Source organism: Etheostoma spectabile, chromosome 7 (genome assembly GCF_008692095.1).
Source record: "Etheostoma spectabile isolate EspeVRDwgs_2016 chromosome 7, UIUC_Espe_1.0, whole genome shotgun sequence".
Taxonomy (NCBI): domain Eukaryota; kingdom Metazoa; phylum Chordata; class Actinopteri; order Perciformes; family Percidae; genus Etheostoma; species Etheostoma spectabile.
In genome coordinates this window covers 27,123,736-27,147,195 of record NC_045739.1, presented here as the reverse complement: position 1 = coordinate 27,147,195, position 23,460 = coordinate 27,123,736, and the positions used below count along the sequence as shown (strand labels likewise).

The window sequence follows — 23,460 nt, the reverse complement described above, 5'->3', positions numbered from 1 at the left end:
AAATAAGTCATATCCATGACTCTCCATGAGGCCGCAAGATGTGGATGAAAGCAACAACAGCATCCTTTTCGTTAAATTCAACTGAAATGCATCTGTGGTATCTGCATGTGTACCTGGCAGGAAGGTCCTCTGTATCCCTGAGGACAGGCGCACTCTTCCACCTCCAGGGCACGTTCATTACCAGTGGAGTGAGGAACAGCCACATCCATCTTGATGTCTGAGATACTATTTAACACAAAAAACACATAATTAACAATAAACTTTGTTTCACTGAGTGCAATACGCTCTGATTCATTTTGGAGGTATGTGAATCAGCCATCCCCATACCTGGTCTCTACCATGTTGTCTACGTAGGTGGCCCTGATCATGAAGACGGTAACGTCAGCCAGGGCCATCAGCAGGTGCTCACGAGTACATGGCTGCCCATCAGCACGGCGCCACCCAGACTGTCAACCAGTGGGATGAAGAATGGAGAAAAGAGGAAAGTTACTCTACTAACATTGAGTGAGAATTCAGATTTAACTAAACAACAGTCTTGCTAACAATCAATCAATCAATCTTTCCTTCAGTAGAACATTTCATACAAAACAATGCGCTTTGTACAAAAGCGACACAACTTACTGTACAGTTATACAGAGAACCAGATACAGAACTTTAAAACATACAGAACACACACACATGCACACACACAAACAGAGGCAAAACATAGAACAACAACAAAGTTATCCATAGACTTGAGTAAAAAGCAGGGATTTTAGCCTGTTGTGAAAAAGTGCTCAACAATTAAACCCACCTCCCTGAAGACCACAGTGACAGTTTGTGGGGCACGGGGGAGGGGCTTGGTCTTAGAGTAGTGCTCCAGGAAGATGCCATTGCCCTGGAGAACCACATCTGGCAGACCGTCGATCACCAGAGAGCGCTGGAACGGTTCGAAGCGCACTGTGTAGCGAAGCTCCCCGCCATAGGCCGTCACCTGGTAGCAACATGGCGAAGAAAAGAAGCTCATCTCAACATAACGGAATGGCGGAAAGGTATTTCACTCCTAATGAGACTGTGGGGGGAGTCACAAGACACCCATGTTTGGCCTGACTGTGAATTCAAGCCGAAGGTTCAAAGGAGGCCCCCTGTGTGGTTAAGTGCTGCCTCTTAACATGTTGAGGCATGACTGAGTGGGACAGAAAGGACAGAGAAATGCAGCCAGGCTGAGTCTGTGGATATTTTATTTATTTTAATTTGCCTTGCTGGCTTTCAATTGTGTTTGTTTTCCTTTTCTTATATATATATATATATATATATATATATATATATATCTTTACCTTACCTTTATCTTATATATATAAATGTGTGTGCGTGTGCGTGTGTATTTTGTGCTTGTATACACGTGTTTTTTGTCTTTGTGAAGCTCTTTGGTGCAAACTTTTGCTATTAAAGTGCTATAAACTGTACATGAAATAAACTTGAAATAGCTTGACTAACACTAACTAACTCCCTAGCCTTCTCTCTACGGTGTTGTTTTCCTCTCACCTTATCTCCTCTGAAGCTTTCAGGCAGGACCCAGTAGTAGATGTCTTTAGGGACACTGGAGAACAAGCGATAGACAACTTCAGAGGAGCCCCTCTGGGAGATGCCTTCAGAGATAGTTTTAGTGTTGGCACTGTTGGAGAGGGAGAAGAGCTGCCCGTTTACCCCTCCTCGCACCTAAAAGGGACACAAACAAGATGTCAAAATGAGATGTGAACTGAGATTTATATGAGCTCAGTAACTGTTTGCACACTGATTCGCACCTTTTAACGTCTGAAAGGATTTGCTGAAACAGCATAACTGCACAAAGACTGAGTCAAACCTTGATTACAAAGATATTCACACCTCCCTTTGCCATTCGTAGCATGGCAACCTACCTGATCTCTATTCCAAGTGGAGCTGGCACACTGTTTGGTGACGCCCATGCAGAAACAACGTAGACAGCCCTCAGGGTTGGTCTCTGATAGGTGGAAGAACCCGGCCTTACACTCGTCACACACAGCGCCTGCCACGTTGTTCTGAAACACACACACACATATGTAATCCATCTGCCTGTCAAGCTTATTTCTTTCATAAAAGATGCCAGAGGATAAAACAAAACAGCGTGACACGTCAGCCTCTAATATACAACAGATTTCAGGATTATTGATAATAACACAGGATACCCCCCAGGCTTCTCAAAGTTAAATGTAAGACTTTTTAAGACATGTTTAATAGCACCTTGAAGGAAATGTATTGCCAACTTCACAGCCACATAATGGAAAATCAGTGCAGACTTAAAGCCCGAGAAAATAAGAATTTACAGAGTAACATTACCTGAATTAGATAAACACTGTTGTGAAGTGTGTTTGGAGTCTAATAACAAATGAATAACTATGTGTCGCATTTAGAGAATTTATGCTATAAAAAACTAAAAATACAAAAAACAAAGTCATGCACACAAAATATTTATTTAATCCTACGAAAGGACATGAAAAAATGTATTACCTTTGTAAACAAACTCAATACTTTTAAAGGCTCTATATTTAGAATATTATATTTAACATTTACTAGACTTATTTATTAGACTCTATGGGTACCCTGTAATATAATCCTGATAGAGAAGAGCGAGAGCGACAATAAAGGCCTTTTTCTTAAAATTATTTGCGCAGTGTGCCATACTGCATGCATACCTTGCAGCTGCATGGTCTGCTGCTGGAGCTGATAGTTCCTCTGTTATCACACTTGGAGTTTTCTGCAGGGAGAGAGCAATGGAAAGACGATGACATACTGTATGGAGTGGAAAGTGCACCTGGGAGTGTTCCAGCCATTCTGCATACCTGAGCCATTACAACATTCTACTGTCTACTGTAACACGGGGGGGGGGGGGGGGGGGGGAGACCCTGGTAATCATTAAAAAGACCTCTGTGTGGTCACAATGCTGGTCACAGCTTCTGTTCATTTCATGCCTTGAAATGAGAATTTCAAAAATGTTGGTGCAATGTGTTGAACATGTACTCACGGATAGGAGCACATTTTCCATTAGGCAGAACAGGGTTACCCTGGTAACCAGGAGCACACCTGAAATAAAACAAAAACATAAGCGATTGACGGATTTGTTAAAGTCCCTTCTGCTTGTTACCATCAATCTTTACTTGTCAAAACCATACGCTTAATTAGGTTTAATTATTAATAGTCATTATAATCCTCTGGTAAAGTGTAAATATGATGATATTTGCCATTACCACCAGTCATTAAAGAGTGATATCATGTCTAATAAACCACATCCAAACTATTAATTTAATAACACAGGTAATGCTATCAGTTTCCTCACTTTTCGCAGCGTCGTCCTGTGTAGCCGGGCCTGCAGGCGTCACATGTGGGCTGTTGGTCGACGTCCAGGAAGCAGGTGTCAGAAAAGCTACAAAAAGCCCAGGAAAAGAAGCCATAGATTAAAATCTACAACAGTGCGTTAATGGGTGGCATGTTAAATGAATAAATCACCACTCAAATATTTGCAAGACGTCAGATTTTAGAATAAAAAAACTGCAGGGGGAAACATTAAATTCGCACTGCTTTGTGTGGTTTGTGGGTGTGAATGTGTATGCACCTTTTTGTACAGTTGATGTGTGGTGTGTGTGTGTGTGTGTTTGTGTGTGTGTGTGTGGTCTGGGTTGGGTCTGTGACCTTACCGGCGGGATGTCTCATAGTACGGGCAGGGGCAGGGCTTGCAGTCATCGGGGCGACCTCTGCTCGGGTCACCAAAGTAGCCCGGGCGACACTTATCACACTGAGGGCCCTCTGTGTTGTGCTGGCAGCTCTGTGTGAGGGAGAGCACACTGGTCATGCTCTTGCATGGCTGCCACTCAAAAAAAATTATTTTGCGGGGTGCAAATGTTCCACCAAAACAAGTTCCTTCCCCAGACTATTTAGCAGAGCCACCGTCGCTGCGTCAGGAGCCTAGCGCGGCCCAAGATCATTGTGATTGGTTTAAAGAAATGCAAACAACCAAGAGGGTTTTCCCTGCTTTCCCAGAATGAATGTGTGGTGTAGCCAGACCTTACTCCACAGCCCTGTGGAGATAGCTCTGGCAACGCCAGACTACTACTACTTCAAATATGAAACTAGAGCAAGGAGTTCATTAGCTTAGCTTAGCTTAAGGATTGAAAACAGGGAGAAACAGCTAGCCTTTTAAAACATCTCATCCTAGTATAGTATTAAATTAGTCGGCTGATGTCTTTTTTATTTGCTGGAGAGTTTCTACTTGTCTTTATGCTAAGCTAAGCTAATCACCTTTTGGCTCCGGCTTCATATTTAGCGTACACACTCAAGAGTGCTATTGATTTCTCAACTAACTCTTGGCAAGAAAGTGAATCAGAGGATTTCCTTGAAGCAGACAAACATCTGTTTTGATCAACAAGCTAAACTCTGCAATGTTTTCCACTAAGGAAGTGACTATCAGCAAACTCCAATTCACCCTAAGTGACTGACAGTCAGTCTAGCCAAAGAAGAGAGTTAGCTATTACCAGACAGTGTCCGCTGATTGGATCGCAGGCACTGGCATGTCCATAACAATTACAACCAGCGCAGGTGCCAAGATAGGAGCCACCAGGGACACGTTCGAAACCAGGGGAACACATCTCACAGGACAGGCCTGAATATCCAGGAGGACATCTGGGAATTATAAATATAAGGATCATCAAGCAGGTCAAACTGTCAAATTACAACACTACAAACACATTATTGTATTTCTAAAACATTTAATTGTGTATATAAACGGTACTGTATTATTGTGCAGCACTTTTTCACTCTAAATATGCACACATTGGACACACTGGTCCCAACAGGGTGCTTTGAGGTGGCGTGTAAGGATCTCCCATCTCACCTAACGCCACAGTTTCATGCTCGAGGGTTTTTTCTTTCTTACCTGCACTCTTCCACATCCTTAGCATGACCCAGAGTGCTGAACTCCACAGCGGTGGTTTCCATGACAATGTCGCCGAGTCCCACGCTGACCATGTGGTTGTCGTAGATGGTGCGGATGCTGATGCTGTCCAGGTTGGCCAGCGTCATCATCAGGTCTTCCCGGCTCACAGGGCGGCCATTGGAGTGCTGCCATTTATTCTGAATCAATAACAAGAGGGGTTACTGATGTCTGTATGTACTTATATTTCGGACAGGGAATGTTCAGCTTTTCATTTTTACATATACCCCAAGTCGGTCAAAATTATATTTATTGTGAAATTTGGTGTCAACTGTGTATTTGCATTCGAATTTGTAGACAAACTCCACTACGTTTTTGTATTTTCTTTGTAAAGAACTGCAAGTCCTCATCGCTCATTTACCACAGGATTGTGCAGAATTTGCACTTTCTTAACCAAAGACTTACTTCAGTGAATTTGATCTCCTTCTGGTTGACCACTCGGGCAGGGGTGGGGTTGCCTCTGCGGTACACCAGCCTGCGTCCATTTCCAACCAGCATCACATCAGGCTTCTCCACAGGCTCAGACAGACCGCGGGCCAATGTGTACCGCACCTTGAACTTCAGGGATCCTCCATAGGAGTCAATCTGAAAATACATTCAATCACTGTTAGGATGAAGTGTGATAGTTAGTGAAATAAAGTCTGTATATATATAAAATACGTTGTTTGAATATCGCGATAAATAATGATATTAACATGTGCTCAGTTCTGCATTTCTGCTGCTTTCAGTCTTCTGCTAAAATACAACAAATTAATTTAAAAAAACTATATACTGTGCAGCCATCTGTAAATTATTTTACTCTTTACTAGTCGACTGACTCATTTCTTTCTTTCTTTTTTTAATTCAGGGCAGAAGTGAAGATTCAATAAGATTTTTCATGTTCAAGTGTTATACATTTTCTTGGTTGCTACTGTGTGCAGCAATACTTATGTTAAAATTGTTAATTTATTTTATTTAATAAAAGTTTGCAGATTGATGTTCTCAGAAATTTGATAAATGCTAAGTGCACTAAACTTTATTTTTTCTTTGAAAATGTTATTTTCTGCATACCTGTTTCGTGTATTTAATATATTTTTATACATAATTTATACAATATATGTTTTTAGATTATATCTTTATAATTTAAGTATACTTATAGTATAAGTGCAGATTGGTGACGTGTAACAATAAATGTTTTTGTTGAGAAATGTTGTGTATCTTAATTATTAGTGTTACATTTCATTTTTCAAATAGAGGTTTTAAAACAAGGACATTTCAGCCAAATATCGTCCAAAATAAATCGGCAGCATTTATCCGCCATCAGCTGACCCTGATGTTGACCAGAGAAAAACCCATATCTGTCAACCTCCACTCATTACCTTGTTGCCCAGGAACTGGCGAGGCAGCGTCCAGAAGGAGTCGAGGTTGAGGAAACGGCGCGACAGGTCGACGAGCTGGAACTCTGCCATCTCTGGGTCAATGAGGAGCTGAGTGGAGGAGAGAGGAGGAGTCCTGGACGGAGGGTAGTGACATTTACCCGTAAGGGAATAACAATGTAAAAGTTAGGAATTCACAAATTTTAAAAAGGTTTTTTTGTCAGTGTTTTGACCAAATTGTCTACAAAATCCAAGCAAGTCTTGAGTTATTTTTGGGGGGGAAATAAAATGTAAAGTCAAGTCAATTGGTCCCCAGATAGGACAAATCCCAAGAAAAGTCCCTTTTTTATCCAAAAAAGTGTTATCGTGGCCCGATAGCCCTTGTGGGGTTGGTCCGAAAAAAGAGGCTTTTTAGGGGTTTTGATGTTAGTGTTTCCCTAGCAAAAGGAGTTTTAGACGCCAGCATAAATAAAGCAATCAATACAGGGAGTTTTTTGGGGTATTAGAATACGTTTGCACTGTGCCGTTGTGTAACACATTGATTAGACAGAACAGTGACAAAAGTTATGTAAAAAATTTTTTTTTAAAATTTAAAAGCTAAATTCAAAAACGAATACTGCAGTCATCCCAGCACCCTTCCTAAATCAATAAGCATTTTTTTCCCATTTTTTAAATCAAGACACAATTCATAAAAGTTGACTTTAGTTGGCCAGTTCCCAAACACCAAGTTTTAAGTCCAAAACTTGACAGTAGAAGTGGTTTGCCCCTTGATTTTGTCAGTTTTAAAAAGCAAAGAAAGCTCAGTGCCTTTGAAGTTTTCCTCCTCAGTGAAACGCAGGCTGATCTGGTTGCGGTAGCGGCCGGGTTTCCTTTTGGTTCTTTGGGGAGTCCCGGCACAGAAGCAGGACACACAGCGGCCCTCCACACTGAAGTGACCATCAGGACAATTCCCTAGAGAGAAGTTAAAAAAAACAGACCCAAATTAATTTTTTATTTTATGTAATAGAATTAAGTTATAGTAAAAACTGTGGTGTTTCCTGAAGGAGATACCTGGATTTGGACTGGATGTCAGAGTAAGGACTCCGTCAGGGATCCCAAACACCAGGCCTTTAGCATTGATGGCCTCACAGGTGTACGCCCCCTGATCCGCCTCCTTCACATCCCGGATTATCAGCGTGCCGCGGCCATTCTCGCTGGTCATGGAGATCCTGGGAACATTTTTACTACATGGGTAGGGTGCAAATCGACAAACCTTTTTACTGTTTGTGTATGTAACTTGCATGTGAGATGTTAGGCTGGTATGTTTTTGACCACAGTCGCAGGTAGTACACCTGAATCTCATTGTATGTAAAAGGATCCCTTTTACAGTAATAAACTCAGTCGAGAGTTTACATCAACTAGGGCGCAGACCATAATAGGAACCCTCTGGTCTCTGACTCTCGCTGTAACAGTCTGCAGAAATATTGTTAGAGAAACATCCATAACATTCAACTGTAATTGCCTAACCACACACACACACAGCAGACTACGCCCTGAATGAACATTCTGATAGAGCAACTTTTGGAGTGCACCACAAATATCTCAGTAATTAGAATCACAGGTTGAAATAAAATCCTGACTCATCATGCCTTGACAAATTCTTTCATAGACATTTTCTAATTGTCATGGTCTGCTTCAGATCAATTAGGCAAGATTGGCTCATGCACATGTTTTGTTTGAGACAGCTTGGCCAAACGGTGCAACACATGCTCTTCTGAAAGTAGCATCAACACAAATCAATTTTTAACCTTTAAAGCATAGCGGTTCCAAACATATTTAAAATCATGTGGACAGCATTTTCCTTAAACTATTAATAAACTGTACTGTAATGATGTCAAAATGAGTTATTATAATTTTTATTTAATTACAGTACAGAAGGAGAATATCTAATCAAACCCACCTGCCACTAAGAGGAATGTGTCCCCAGTTGAGTCTCCAGGTGATGATAGGTGTTGGCACTCCCACAGCCTGACAGTTGAACGTCACTGTTGTCCCCCGCGCTGCCTGAATGGACTCTTCCGGCGGGCTTGTCACAGTGGGAGGGGCTGAAAAAGGTCAAGAAGATGAGACCTGCTTTAACCCCATTATAAATGCACATGTACAAAAAAAAAGGCTGGCATGTGACTGGAATTTGGCGAAGCAGGGAAGCTCATAAATGTCTGAAGAGTCACAGGAAACATAGTTCTCTGCTATGGAGGGACAATTCCCTTTCAGTTCTTAGGAATGGATGGTTCACAAAAAAGCCCTGTGTCTCAGTCAACACGTGTGAAAAGAGCTGGGTTCACAGCAAATTAGTCATAGCGTACAAAGGAGCTCAGAGGGTGACCTTAGAGAAAAGTCAAAGAAGCATAGACAGTAGGGATGGGGAATCAAAACCGTATATGTATCAGGATTCTTTCCCCTATAATCAATATTTTTTTATTTTATATTTTTAACCAATGATTCACCTAAATATTTTCTGTTTATACAGTACCACTGACATACATCATATCCATTTACAGCAAAACAGAGTAAAAGCAGAAAATGCAGAACATTCATTTTATGTTCTTCTTTACAAATAATATAAGTGTCAGACTGACCGACTGAAATATGATGTGCATTCTTCTAAGAAAACAATTACTTTTTAGAGACATGATATATTGTCTCTAGAAGTGTATTATTCAACGTTTGTTTTTGTTACAGAAGGAAAAGAAATTTGCAATACTCAATACTATTGAATCGCGGTAGATGGAAATGACAATACAAATCGAATCAGCACCCATGTAACATAAAAGAATCAAATTGGGACACAAGCGAGAGACAGAAAGAGAGAGAGAGAGAGCTAAGAGAGAAAAGTAAGAAAGAAGAGCGAAATGTGCATGAATGAGAAAGAAAGATTTCGAGCAGAGAGCTGCGAGACAGCTGTTTGGGTGAGACTTACTGCAGCCGTACTCATCCGAGCGGTCGGGGCAGTCTGGCTCGTCGTCACACTGGTAACTAGCTGGGATGCAGGTGAGATCGTTCAGGCATTCAAACTGCTCAGGAGCACACCTGTCGTCAGGACCCTTGGTGGCTGTAGGTATGACAAAATGGTATAATCACTTGTTCACAGTAGCAGATGAGAGGATTGATCTTCTCTCAGCAATAAGGCGATTATACCTAAAACATTGACCTATTCCTTCAAGGCAGACCTTTAATGACTCACAAACTAAATGGAGACTTACGGCAGTCTGTTTCATCTGAGTTATCCTCACAGTCGTTGTCTCCATCACAGCGCCAGAGCTTAAGGGCACAGCGGCCATTTTTACACTTAAACTCATTAGGTTCACAGGGAGATGGAGTACCTGTGCAAAGATTGAGGATAATTAGAGCGTATGTTGTTGCCTCAAAGTGTGCACATACACATGGCTGGTGTGCGTACCCAGTGTTGTAATGTAAAAAAGTATAAATACTTAGTCACTGTACTTACGTTATTTATATTTCTGGAAATTTAACTTTTACTCCACTACATTTCCTAAATAAAATGTACACCTTTACTCCGATACATTTCCCCTAAGCGTCTTCAATACTTACTAGAAATGTTTTTGTACGTAGGAGTGAAAGATTCTTCCTCTAACAAAATTAAAAATTGTGTTTCTTTTTTTCTCTTAGTTGAAGTTAGACTTTGAATTTGTTTAAGAAGGTGTGAAAACCCTGAATATTGTGCTTAACTATAAGGAAGTTTTTTTTTCACTTTTACTTCTAATAATTAAGTACAATTAAAATCAGAAAATTACTTTTGATACTTAAGTACAGTAAATATTGGATACTTTAAGACTTTTATTCTAGTAATTTTCTAAAGGGTAGCTTAAACGTCTACCTAAGTAATTTTCTAGTAAGATACTTTTACTCAAGTACTTTACACAAGACTTGTACTCACCACATCTGAACTCGTCACTTCCGTCCGAGCAGTCCCTCTCTCCGTCACAGATGTAGTCTCGAGGGATACACTCTCCGCTCTGGCATGTGGCTTGATCCGCTCTGCAGGGTCCAGGTGGGCTGGGGGGCCGCGGGGGCTTCTTGATGGGGGTGGTGGTGGAGGTTGTGGTGGTAGGAGTGGTGGAGACTGGAGGGGGCGGCTGTTTTGGGTCTGAAACACACTCTGGTTAAACTTAGCAGATGTACAAAGAGGTTAAGGCTGTTAGTGTAAGTGAGTGTGTCTCTAGTCCGGCCAGTGTTCCATGCCATAGCTATACCCGCTGGTTATAACCTGCAGGCCAGCCACGCTGAGGCCACTCACCACAATTGGTCTCATCACTCATGTCTCTGCAGTCTGGCCTGTTGTCACACAGGTATTCCATCAGGATGCATGTCCCATCACCACACCTGTGCTCATCTGTCATGCAGGGTCTGATGCCAGGGGTTACTGCGAGAGGGGAGGGGGGGTAACGGTTGAACAATCAAATACATGCAAGACAATGATACAGTAAATCCAATACACTACACTAATGTCACATCACAGCACAAATAAAACAAAGTGAGGTGAAAAACAACAGCACCCTGGACCTCGGGCATGGTGTAAACACAATCGTTAGGGGTGTGCTTCAGATACTCAAGGATGTTATACATGGATGGATGAATGGATGGATGGATGGATGGATGGATGAGTGGATGGATGGGAGGATGGATGGATGGCTAGGTGGGTGAGTGTGAGGATGGACGGATGCATGGGTTGAAAATCATCCCCTTTCCCTCTTTAGGGTTTAGCTTAGCACAGTGCCATGAAACCATAAACAACATTGGCTTGACGGTGTCGTCCTCCCCAGCTCCACCCTATCGTCGAAAACTGTCACATCAACTTGCAAAAAAACAAGATGATCGCCAAACTCGAGGCTTCAAAAAAATCAGTCCAAAAACCAATGGAGGACGTCTCGGATGCTACGGCCACTATTTTTTTACAGTTTATGGGCTGGACACACTAGACAGACAGCATAGATAGACAAACTAGACAGACACGCAAACTAGACTAGAGAGACTAAGCTAGACACATGAGACTAGACAAGGCAAGACTGACAGACACGCAGATAGATGGATAGACAGGCGGTCAGATAAGATAAGACAGACAGATGGAATGCAATCCTATCTTCTGAGTCAAGACATTAAAGATAAAGTGACAGCAACAGCAGCATTTCTAATCAAACTCATGCCATGCAAAAGTCCTTCTTATTCACTGTGCACTACCAGACTTTAGGGCCACTCAGAAGTCAACTTTACGTTGGTGATTCCATGCAAAACATTCGTCAAACCCAATGACCATTGCTTTTACATGGTCATTATAAAATTCCAATATCATAAAGGAGGCATATGCTCGACTGTATCTTTCTAAAAAGGCACTACAGTCCTCCTAAAGCTTCTAAAGAACAGTCGGCTCAGTCACCATGCAGAGGGCATGGCCCAGTACAAACCTGGCACGGCTATAGGCTCCACTGGAGGCAGAGCTTGAACTAGAAACCAGAGGGAAATGTTAAGGACACGGGCTACTGCTCTGGCGGACCCTAATTTGCTATAAACATACAGCAAACTCTAGTGTAACAGAGTCACTTGACGTCTGTGCTAAACGGCGTTCGTCCTTGTTGAGGTCTTACCTTCCCCAAGCCGTCTGAACTGAAAGCCCTGGACTGATGTGACGTAGGAAGCAATGGCTCCCTCCTTCACCACGTTGTAAAGCACGCTGCGGATCTGTTCTTCATTGTTATTGTAGTCAGAACCTACATCCAACTCCACAAATACGTCCACGCCATCCTCTCTTATCATCTTCCTGCAAAGAGCAAAGAGAAGGCCTCATAAGGCTACGGAATCTGAAGCGTGCACCGCACACGCAGGGTACCCCCGCGCTTTTCAAAGCTAAATTTACCACCTAGGAGTAAATGAAATGCCACCTTGCGGCCATATAATGTAAAATGTATATGTTTCTTGCTAAAAATTCAAAATAAAGCAAATTTAAACGTTACCCACACAAAATATTTATTCATGAAGTTATGTCATTTTTTAGGACAAGAAAAAGTGTAATACTTTGTAAACAAAATTAAATACTTTTAAGGCCTCGTTTTTTGGAATATTAAATTTAATACCATCATGATACCCCGAGCAAACACTGAAATTGGTTAAAGAGGAAAGCTCTTTTGAACCAAGGTTTCGCTTTGGAAGTCCTTACTCGCTGCTGATGAGTTACTGACTGCAGGCCTACACTGTTGGTCTTTTGCAGTTTTAAACAAGGAAAATATATATCACCTGGCCAGAGTAAGTCACCCAGGCAGCAGAGGCAGCAGCAGCAGCCCACAGCTGCAGGGTATCTACTTTCGATGTCATAAGGCATTATTTAAAGGACTGGTGTTCTTACTTAATGAGGACCACGCTGACTGTCTGGACACCTTGAATCCTGTTGTATTCTGACTCCAGCTGCGGAAGGAAATCCAGACTCAGTTAAGTTAAAATATACAAGCATGGACATTATGTCAGACACAAGGCCATGCATACTTAAATCAGCAAAGTCATAAATAACACGCCTGGACCTTATAAGGTAGCCTTATTGTACTGTACATGACTGCTTTGTAAGAATGGGACGCACCGTGTCCACCACTGCTTCAGAGATCTCAATAAAAGCTGGAGAGAAGATGTCCTCGAGCTCGGGGCCGTAGACCAGGGAGTTGGTGAAGTTGACGAGAGCTCTGTAATAAACTAGAACCAGAGAGAGGGAAAGAAAATCTGTCAGCTAAACCACACAATAACATGCACCAACCACAGGCTCAGCATTAATGTCCATCTGTTGCAGACTTAAAATACTGTAAGCCAGATCCAAGATGAAGTGGTTCAGTTTATTAAATACAATGTGATATGGGATACTGTTTAGGAAATATTTCCCTGAGAAAAGGCTTTGGTTAAATGTTTCAGAAAGTCAAAACCAAAAAGTGTGACTGTGCCTTTAATGAGAGCCAAGTGCAAATGATGGACTCTATTTCAAGATCTCAGTTGTGGTTTGGTCTGGGCTTTAACTGTCAGCTGCAGCGCTGCACCACACATAGGCCCTGACAAGTAGAGCTGGGGGATATGGAGAAATATAAATATCACAATATTTTTGACCAAATTACTTAATGTCGATATTGTAGGGTTTATATTTGGTACGAAACAGAGGATTAAAAAAACACTCTTCAATCAATCAACATTTATTTATTTAGCACTTTACAACAACCAGCAGGTGTCCAAAGTGCTTCATAAAACATGATATCATACAATAAAAGAAATGAAACCTAGACAACAGTAAAATCCGAAAAGTTTACATAGAAACAGGAGGATGAAAAGGAACATGTCACACCACTACTACGTATTAAAAGCCATTCTAAACAAATACATTTCAGGGTTTGGATCTAAAAAGAGCTACATCTGTAATAGTGTGAATATTAGGGGGGAACTTGTTCCACAGTCTCGGGGCCACAACTGCAAAAGCTTGATCACCCCACCGTTTATATTTGGCCTTTGGTACTTCTAAAACCAGGTAAGACCTCAAAGACCAGTTGTGCTCACGCAGGGTTAAAATCTCGGACAAATACTCAGGGGGCAGACTGTTTACGGCCTTGTAAACAAACTATAAAATGTTAAAATCAATTCTAAAACGCACAGGGAGCCAATGTAGGGTGTAGAGAACGGGAGTTATGTGTGCACGTCTAGATGTATTGGTTAAAGAACCAACATAAAGAGCATTACAGTAATCCAATCTTGATCTAATAAAAGCATGAATTGCCTTTTCTAGATTGTGCAGAAAAGGTCATTATTTTCACTCAAGCTTCTGCGTGGGAAAGTCACCGGGCGACTCTTCTGAACACAGCCATACTGAGAAATACAGAGAGAGTTGTGTGGAGCTGATAGTCTCAGATTGCTTTGTAGCAACTCATTTGGCAATGGCTTGAATGTAATGGACGTTCATTAATATAAAAAAGTTACGCACTAAAGCTTTAAAGGCAAATAATCCAACAGCTGAACATCACTTTACGTTATCACTTTACTTTAGTAGCTCAGTCCGTAGGGAGTTGGGTTGGGAACCGGAGGGTCAACGGTTCAAGTCCCAATATGGACCAAAAAAGTATGGAGTGTGGATTGGTGGCTGGAGAGATGCCACTTCACCTCCTAGGCACTGCCAGGTGCTCTTGAGCAAGGTACCGTACCCCCCAACCGCTCAGGGCGCTGGTTCAGCTGGCAGCCCACTTACTCTAACATCTCTCCATAAGTGCATGTATAGGTCCTGAGCATATGTGTGTATTACAGGCCTTTGTGTGAATACTAACAACGTGTGTACACAGAGTATAAATTGTAATTTCCCCACTGGGGACTAATAAACATATTAAAATTAATTAATTCAATTAAAGCAGCCTTGAAAACCAGTAAAAGACAACACTTACCATGTCACAATAGTACAATATCCAAAACCTAAGATGTTGTCTAGTCTCATATCATGATATAAATATATTTATATATTGCACTGCCCTACTAACAAGAGGCCTACTCTGCCACCAAATTACCCAAATATAACCCTGAATATACAGTAACTGTTGGGTTCATGGACATAGAGACGCATACCCAACGTAATCACAAACAGTGGCAGACAGAGGTTGATAATGCCACTTTGTTGCAACTACTGAACTAAATAGACACTGTCTGAAACCTAATCAATGCAAAAGTTCTCACACACACACACACACACACACACACACACAAACACAGTACGTGGATATCGTCAAACTATCAGGGCCACGATTTTGCACCAGACTGAACGCTGATGACATCAAAAAGTTGGAAGGTAAGTGGGAGTTTGAGTCATCCCTACTGTGTAAGCAGCTGCAGAGGAAGAAGACAATCCTCTGTGAACAACTGTGGAGGGGGGCATCAATATTCCCTCCGCATGTACCAAGTCAAACACATCAGGCAAGCAGGCAGGAGAGCAACGGAGGGGGCTGCAGCTGGGATTATATCAATGGTGTGCAGAGAGGCTGCGTTACATGGAGCTGGTCTAGCATGGAACATAGGTCAACTGGTTGAACGTTATTCAGACATGAATCATACAGAAGCTGCAATTAGTTCCCTTTGTTCAACCTTTCACTGTCAAAATGTTACAAGCAGCCAGTTGGTTTCACAGTAACAGAGTACATTGTGTCTGCCAAAGTGTCCTTGAGTTAGGCGCTGAACCCAATGACTAAGCTGTGCCTGACCCTGCCATCTAGTCACTCTGAAGGAATGTAGCGAGTTCTTCTTTTCATATTGCCCAGCATAAAAAAACTTTACCATTCTGCCACATATGTGGACAGCCAATAAAAAAAGAGTTTTTATGCATGTACCGTATATGTTGCCATGCTCATTTTTAATTAAATGTGTAGGTAGGCAAACAGTTTTGTACATCAACACCTAACAAAATAATTAACTGAAGATTCACACATCACTAGTTTTACTAACCCTTTCTATGGCACATATCTTCATGCTTATCAGACCTCATCAGATGCTTATTGGAGCAACTGCCACCAAAGCTGTGTTGACTTTTAAACAGGATTTTCACATCCCAAAAGAAAAGAAAAAAGAATGAATTCATGTAATCAATTTTTCCACTCCAGATGAGCTATATGAGTAACTTATTAGCAACAAAAATGTCAGCTGTATAATTATAATTCCAATGTCGCAGGCAACTTAAAATAGCCCAGGACCGCAGGGTGCCCGTTCTCACACTGCTGCCAACACTTTGTTAGGACGGGCCTGCCAGCCGCTGAATTTAGACTGGCAGGGAGTGTTTAGGGAGGAAGTCAATATTTGTGCTTTTTCTTGCACTCAAATGCTACTTGCCATGCCAAATGCAAAGTCTCATGTTCTAAGTAGGCATCTCCTGAACCTGTACTTCCACATGCTCAAATAATGAGCACATCCGCACCGCGTAGGCCCTTTCCATTCTCCTTGGATAATAACATGTGGACACGGACAATAGACATCTATTATGCTAACTGGTAAAATTATTTTGGTCAATACTGAAGTTACAATAATCTATAACTACAATTACTCATTGACTTTTGGAAAGATGTTGCCTTTGATGAACTTAAAAAACAGTGAAAACACCTTAAACTGTGACATTTCATTTAATACTCTTCCCTTTTTAAATTCCCCTCTAGAATAAGTCCAAATAATGGCCGGAATCACGATCACGAATACTTGCATAGCCTTACTTACTAGTAGCTACTTCATTAAAATGTAAAGATGTTGTGTCTCAGCTGTGCGTTGTCTACCCTAACCCTAACCCTGCCTGAGCTTTGGCTGGGAAACAGCTGTCCTCCCTAAACGTTGCTAAATTCTCTTACAACATTTGCACTACAAGACATCCCATTCCTGGTGAGGGAAGCCACATTTATGACAAAGTAAACTAAGCACTGCCTGTGAAAACACACAGTGAGGTGAACATGTAATGACAGAACTGCAGTTTTTAGAACAGCCTGGCAGGGTGCCTTGGTGCTTGCTTTACAGTTACTTGAGTGTTCTGTCAGACATGTAGGAATAAATGTTAGGCTCTAATGTGGACCCAGTAAGACAGGCAACATCAAAGTTAGTCATCAAAGCGCCTCATTTGACCCGCATATAATCTAATCACTTGAGTGGGTATTCGCTGCCAGGTCAACAGCAGATCGTAACCCCAACTCTCTCGTTACAGACGGGCAAGTGTGGGAGTGCCGCCGCCTGAGATTCTTTGATTAGAATGCGGGGTTGTGCCCCGCTGCTAACGAGCGGCTCTTTTACTCTGAGACCCATTCTCTTATGCATCAAGAGAGGTGGTGGGGGGGGGGGGAGAGAGAGAGAGAGAGAGAGATCCCCTCTTCAAGCACCGCTCCCATCAAGAGGGATGGAACTGTCAGAGTGCAGACATGACATGAAAAAAAGGAGCGGAAAACTAGCATTCCTCACTCTTAATTCACAAACTTATTTAGCTACAGCATTAAAGCTGTTGAGTAGAACTGTGGCGGCTTTGTGCAATGGGCCCCCTCTGAACACATAGAGGCCTATGCAGAAGACAAAGACTTGATTGAGCAGTGAGCCCAGCCTGTCCTTTAAAGCCCAGCCGCATTGGGCTTGACCTTTGACCCCCAAGGCTGCACCCACGGCATCGGCCCAACACCACCCATGCCCTATGGAGAGAAACTATAAGAACAAGGCCAATACCACATGGGCTATCCCATCTAAAATCTTTATTCATGTTTTATCTTCCATAGGGTTTTTCTCTTTTTCATCTCCATTTATTTCTTAATGTTTCTCTCTCCCTTTGTGTAATATATTCATATGCCAGCTGCCCTTTTGCTAAGCTTAACTCTTGTAGGCAGGACCCCTGCTACTTAACCCTTTTGCTGGTGGCCAGCCAAACAACTCTGTCTCCAAGTCCACTCATTGCCCTCTGAGGAGCTCTTGGGAATAACTTCTGGCTGCACTGTTAAGCTTGACCCGTTGTGCTCTCCCACGGCTTGCGATGTAAGCATCAAAAACCACCATTGTGTATAACAAAGCACGTTTTCATACTGTAGTGATTTTCTGTGAAACAGCTGGTTCGTATGATTGGGACGAGCCATCTGCATGGAATTACAAACAAGCATTTTTCATATTAAACCGTGGAACACAATTTTGCAAGGGTTGGCTGTCCGCAGAGATGAACAGCGATGTAATTCCAACATGTTTTTACAAAGATAGAAACAAGTGTTGTCACTCGAGTGAGATGAACTCTATTACTCAACGGAACATCTCCATAATTTTCCACTGGCATCAGAAAACACTGGGAGACGCCTGCAAGACACTTGGAAAAACAGACTTGCTGGACTCAAACATTGCATGCCCAAGCTGAGTCCTTTGGAATGTTATCTGAGTGTGTGTTTGGAAATGAGAGTGCATAACTGAGTGGAGCAGGTGACGGCAGAGTGTGCCAAAGACAAAAACAGGGGAGAAATGGCGGTATAAAAACAAAGAAAGAAGTGCTTGAGGACTTACTGTAGTCTGGTTCGACTGGGCTCTCTATGTTCCTTAGATATGAAGAGTCCAACCAGTGTGCTATGGCAAGCAATGAGGGGCAAGGAGCAAAGGGCAAGAGACATGGGGAAGAGAGACGTGGCGTGGAGGTCCACGGACAAACAGGGAGCCACAGGTCAAGTATCAAACAAGAAAAGGGACAAAAGGACCAGGGAGAAGGATCAAGTTAGCCAGGCAGGTGCAGAGAGGTTAACATCTCAGGAAAGTTAGAAAGGAAGCGATTGGAAATGAGGAGAGAAAATAGAAAGTTACAATCAGAAAGTGAATTGAAAGAGTTGTAACAGAAACAGGAAATCCAGAAGAAGTCACTGAGATGGTCAGAGTGGAAATACAAAGTTAGATACACTGATCTGCATGAAATTATGTTAAAAAAAACAGGTTGTTCTCATAAACCATTCGTGCATGTAGCAACGAAAAGTAACGCACTGTAATTCCACTTATTTTTTGCCGTATGCATCACAGTGACTGCTACTATATAAGAACGCTTTGGACCGTGTGAGGAGAAGGTCGGGGTGGATGGGTGGGTCACAAAACACAGCACTTTCAATTAGGGATTGGCCGATATGGATTCTTTTAGTGCCAATGCCAATACCGATTTCTTTTCATCAGCCTTAGCCAATGACGGTTACGGGCCGATTTTCTTGAGCCGATATTTGGAGCTGATACAGCTTTTGCTCCCTCAATTTACATCATAAAAATGTAAACCACGCAACACTGGATTTGTTTTTGGAATCTGCTCTGCCATTTCTATAAAAATAATAAACAAAAATACAGATCAGTGTCACTTCTGCAATTATCTTACATTCATATCACCCAAATTATGTGTGCAATGAGCATCATATGGATGGGTACACTGCCTATGGTTAACTGTGCAAGGCTAAAAGGCTTTCATCAACATCTACAACGCAGCTTGCTGTCCTGATGACATATTATAAGACAGATATAATCAGGCAGGTCATTACAAAATGTCCTTGATCAACACATTTAAATAATGTAATACAACAATAAGCCTGAAAAGTAGCCATTGAAAAATAAAGTGCTTGATTTGTAATTTAAGACTGCCCTGGTGCTAGTGGTGGAGGGTCTCTGCAGCATCTCCAGCAACACACAGCTGCCTGTGGACGCCTGTCGGTAAATAATGTCGGGAGAAAACTATTGGAAAACGCAACAGCCGCGTATCGGCCTATGCGTAAAAAGGCAAATATTGGCCCACTATGTCGGCCGGCTGATAAAATCGGTCCATCACTACTTTCAAAGGGGAGCGGAGTTCAAAAAGACTTTAACCAGGAAACGTGTTTTCATTCTTTGGGAGTGTTTTTAACCCAAACCACAATCTTTCCCCTAAATTAGTCACTTTGGTGTCCATCATCGCCGCATGGCGCTCACTCTCTCTGCTAAACTCAACTACCAACTGCCTCTGTAGCTCTGACCAGCCGGCGGGTGCCTGATTTCGTAGTACATCATACAAATCGGTGTGCTTACATTTTCGTACTATATCGTACGAATGGGTTTAATGAGAATGCATTGCAAAAAAAAAAAGAAACAGCCAAGACATCAGCAGGAAGAGAAAATAAAGTTGTTGTCACAATTAGTATTAGAAGCTAATAATGTCAGAACCAAATTCTTGCTATTGACTGTCCCACTAATCATTACCATCCACATGTTGTGCATAATCATGCTCAGTGAGACAATGGATGCTTTGGTTTTTTTGGACTAATGAGTTCAGCCACCGTCTGTCTGGAAACACACAAGGAAGCTCGCATGACACCGTCAAGGAGAAAAGATCAGAGGGCATCTCTTCTGAAATGAATGGGTGAGGATGAGGATATCCTTCCAACCAAACACACACTTCCATGCACCGCTCTTCACATGTCTGCTGTCAGACACACACACACACACACACACACACACACACACACACACACACACACACACACACATGCGCACACACATGCGCACACACATATCCACACACACACACATCCACACCCACACACACACCCTGGGGCTTTGGCAGAGAAAGAGGGAGAAGCTGCTTCCTGTTTTCCATCCTAAATGTAGAGAACTGAGCACCATTATAACCGTTTTTTTTTTTTTACGAAAAAGTTAAGCCCACTTCACTGGCACGGGCAACAATGACCATGTTCTGTTTGTTGGTGACTCATTCATTCTTCCATTGCTGTGGATGCAGTTACACCGTGGGGCATGCTGTAAAATGTCAGCTGAGGAGGCTTCTCCCTCAGTCGCTCAGAAACAAAGATGGGTTTTGAGAGAGGGACCCTTGAGCCAAGTTTTTTGAGTATCTGTTCACTGTCTATGTTATCTTGTCCATAAATACACATTTGACAAAGTGTTTATTTTTTTATACTTTACACTAGTACTGTGCTGACACTGCTCCGATACGGTTTGAGTCCCTTTCTTAAACGTCGACAGGCAGCAGTAAACAACAGCTCCTTCATAATCAAGTGGGTGTGCTGGATCCAGCTGTTTTACAGCTGCACATATAAAAAACACATGTCTCCTCATACATCATTACTGCAGCGGTGGCATGTCTTTCAGAGGAGAGAGAGAGAGGAGATGTGCTTTTAGATAGGGGTGGGAACCACCAGACGCCTCCCTATGCAATCATCACGATACTTATGCCAAGATACGATATTAAAGCAATTTTAAACATCTTGTAATATTCTGCAATAAATTGCAATTTATAACCTTTTTTCTAACTTCTAATTTTTCCCAATTTCAAATGATGTCCCCAAAAGGAAACTAGGTCAACATCTAAAAAGATACATTTCTCTGTTTGTTAATATCGCTTCATTTTTATAGCTGCAAAATGGGACAAACTGACCAACACATATATAATAAAAGATCCAGACTTTCCGCCTGTGTATTGATACAGTATTGCCACAGAAAAAATCCAGATACTATGCTGTATCGATTTTTACTTGTAGACTGACTGTAACTGATGTCGCCTGGTTCTACAGTCAGGTGAACTGAATGCTCCATACTACAGCATGTGAAACAATTCATCAGTGTACAAAGTACAAAGGAAACAGCTGACAGAAAACTTGCCCTACCCAAACAATCTAAGGTCTCACACTCCCGAGAATAGTGACCCAGACCAATCAAAGCTAATGAAATATCCGCTACTTCAAAGGCTGTAGATATGTTGTGATCCTTGTCGGAGTCAGAATGGGAGTAGAGAGCCAGAGTGAAGGGGGGGTAACAGCTTAATTATTACGCACCGCTCTTTTATGTGCTGATGATCACTGACTGAAACAAAGCAGTCACTGTATAAGACTTTGCCAATATAACCCTCTTACCAACCGGGGGAGAAAGTAAGAAAGTGCATGTACTGACTGTATCATCCTAAAGAAGAAAACAAGTTAACAGTGTAACAAATCCCAGGAGACTTATTATTTCATATGAAAATTCTCTAGTGTTCAAACAGGAAGCTGCTCTTAGACTGTGGAGCTGTATCCAAATAATCTCTTTTAGATGTGGGAAAACTATGGAACAACTGATAACCCTGCCAATGTAACCACAAGTTCTAATTCCGTATTTGTTTTGTGACACAACAAACCATTTTCCTTTCTCCAACTTGAGCTGTTCTTCTTCTGCTGCAGCAACGATTATAGTGAAGGCCATCAAAACAAACAGATGTATCCGTTACAAGCCTGTCCTTGAGGGGAAAAAAAGCTATTCAAACAGCCGCACACGCTCTCTCTCTCAATGAACTCAACCTCAACATCTCTTTCCTAAAGAGGAGCGTTGCAGGCGAGTTCTCCAAGGCAACGCATTTTGTTATTGGTACAACAGAGTGTAGCATCACGGAGCAAGGTGCAGTAATAAGTCTCAATCCCATACCAACCTTCAACAACACAGTCCTCGTGTTTTGTCTGCCTTTTCCACAAAAGGGAGTAAGCCGTCTGATTATAATGTGAGGCAAGTTTCTGCCAGAGTTGTAGTACTCAAGATCGGTCTCTCAAGAACACTTTTTGAAGGTCTTGTCTCGGTCTAAGATAAAGAGGACTCTTTATCTGGACTTTTTTTCAAGACTGGTCAAGACCAGAGTTGCCTTTTGATTCTTTTTTCTAGGCATTTCTCATGATACACTACATAAAATGTAAAGAGGAGAATGAAGAATAATCAAAATTTGTATTTCTGGGAATTAGTTGGGTTGAGTTGGGCGCTATCCAAATTTTGATAACGTCACCCCCAAATTCCACCGGAGGCGGAACGGCTGCGGAGTCACTAGGTTTCCATTACAGTCAATGTGTGTGTTTTCACTGACTGGGTCCCAACTGTGTCCCAGCTCCGGTGGTCCCCAGCCTTCCGGAGCAGATACCTAGAGCTTCTATTTTTGCCGGACGCCGGAGAGCTCTGTAGCAATTCAGCACACGGCAGATAGTGCAGGACAGGAAGTCGAGCACAGAAACAAAATAAAACATCCGGTTAATTTTCAAAATAAAATAGAACGTGCTCACGGCGGATCATATTTCCCTGCACTACACCTTGAAAACACAGCACAGAGTTGTTCCCTCTCTATTTCTCTGGATGGAAACTAACTGTTGTTGGTTTTGTGGTTCTATTCTTCATGAATTTGCGAGACCTTGTGCGTCCTCGTGACTTCAGCGGTCAGACATGATGATGACGTAAGGCTCAGACGGCGTCACCAAACAGTTGGCTTGTGCCTACAGCGTTCAGAAAGTGAATACCAAACACTAATACTGAAACACCTCTCCCTTCTCATTAGGGTGCAACCCCAAAGGCTGCCTGTCCTGTTCTTCTTCCAGACCAGGTCATTTGGTGCAAAGACCTGCCATCTCTTTATCTGGTCATGGTCTCAATACACTCAGGTCATGTGATTACTTGGTCTCGGTTTAGGCGGTCTTGACTACAACACTGGTTTCTACTGTACCCAAGAGGTCAGTGTGTGACCACCTTGAGGGCCCCCAGCACTGCAACAACAAAGACCTCACCAAAATAGCTGCAGCTGCTGGCACCAGCCCCCCTGTGTAACTACCCAGGATT

General features: G+C 42.2%; 1 protein-coding gene across 12 annotated transcripts in view; it reads right to left on the bottom strand.

The window, feature by feature from the left end:
• The window catches only part of hspg2 (heparan sulfate proteoglycan 2), a 122,381-nt gene that overhangs the window by 60,358 nt on the left and 38,563 nt on the right, over positions 1–23,460 (bottom strand). For 11 of the 12 annotated variants that reach the window (XM_032519878.1, XM_032519881.1, XM_032519882.1 and 8 more), the window contains exons 1-15: positions 7,390–7,469; positions 7,147–7,290; positions 6,343–6,502; positions 5,390–5,569; positions 4,928–5,124; positions 4,527–4,674; positions 3,693–3,820; positions 3,335–3,421; positions 3,023–3,081; positions 2,694–2,755; positions 1,899–2,039; positions 1,525–1,698; positions 794–973; positions 328–446; positions 114–225 (exon numbers count right to left, since the gene is read on the bottom strand). In XM_032519878.1, coding sequence (XP_032375769.1) covers positions 114–225; positions 328–446; positions 794–973; positions 1,525–1,698; positions 1,899–2,039; positions 2,694–2,755; positions 3,023–3,081; positions 3,335–3,421; positions 3,693–3,820; positions 4,527–4,674; positions 4,928–5,124; positions 5,390–5,569; positions 6,343–6,432 — 1,677 coding nt within the window. In that variant the 5' untranslated portion in view covers positions 6,433–6,502; positions 7,147–7,290; positions 7,390–7,469. Of the gene's footprint in view, positions 1–113; positions 226–327; positions 447–793; positions 974–1,524; positions 1,699–1,898; positions 2,040–2,693; positions 2,756–3,022; positions 3,082–3,334; positions 3,422–3,692; positions 3,821–4,526; positions 4,675–4,927; positions 5,125–5,389; positions 5,570–6,342; positions 6,503–7,130; positions 7,291–7,389; positions 7,548–8,278; positions 8,424–9,298; positions 9,431–9,581; positions 9,702–10,276; positions 10,487–10,636; positions 10,763–11,801; positions 11,841–11,981; positions 12,155–12,736; positions 12,796–12,964; positions 13,075–18,390; positions 18,451–23,460 lie in introns of those variants that run through there. The other variant, XM_032519888.1, reaches the window with a different exon arrangement.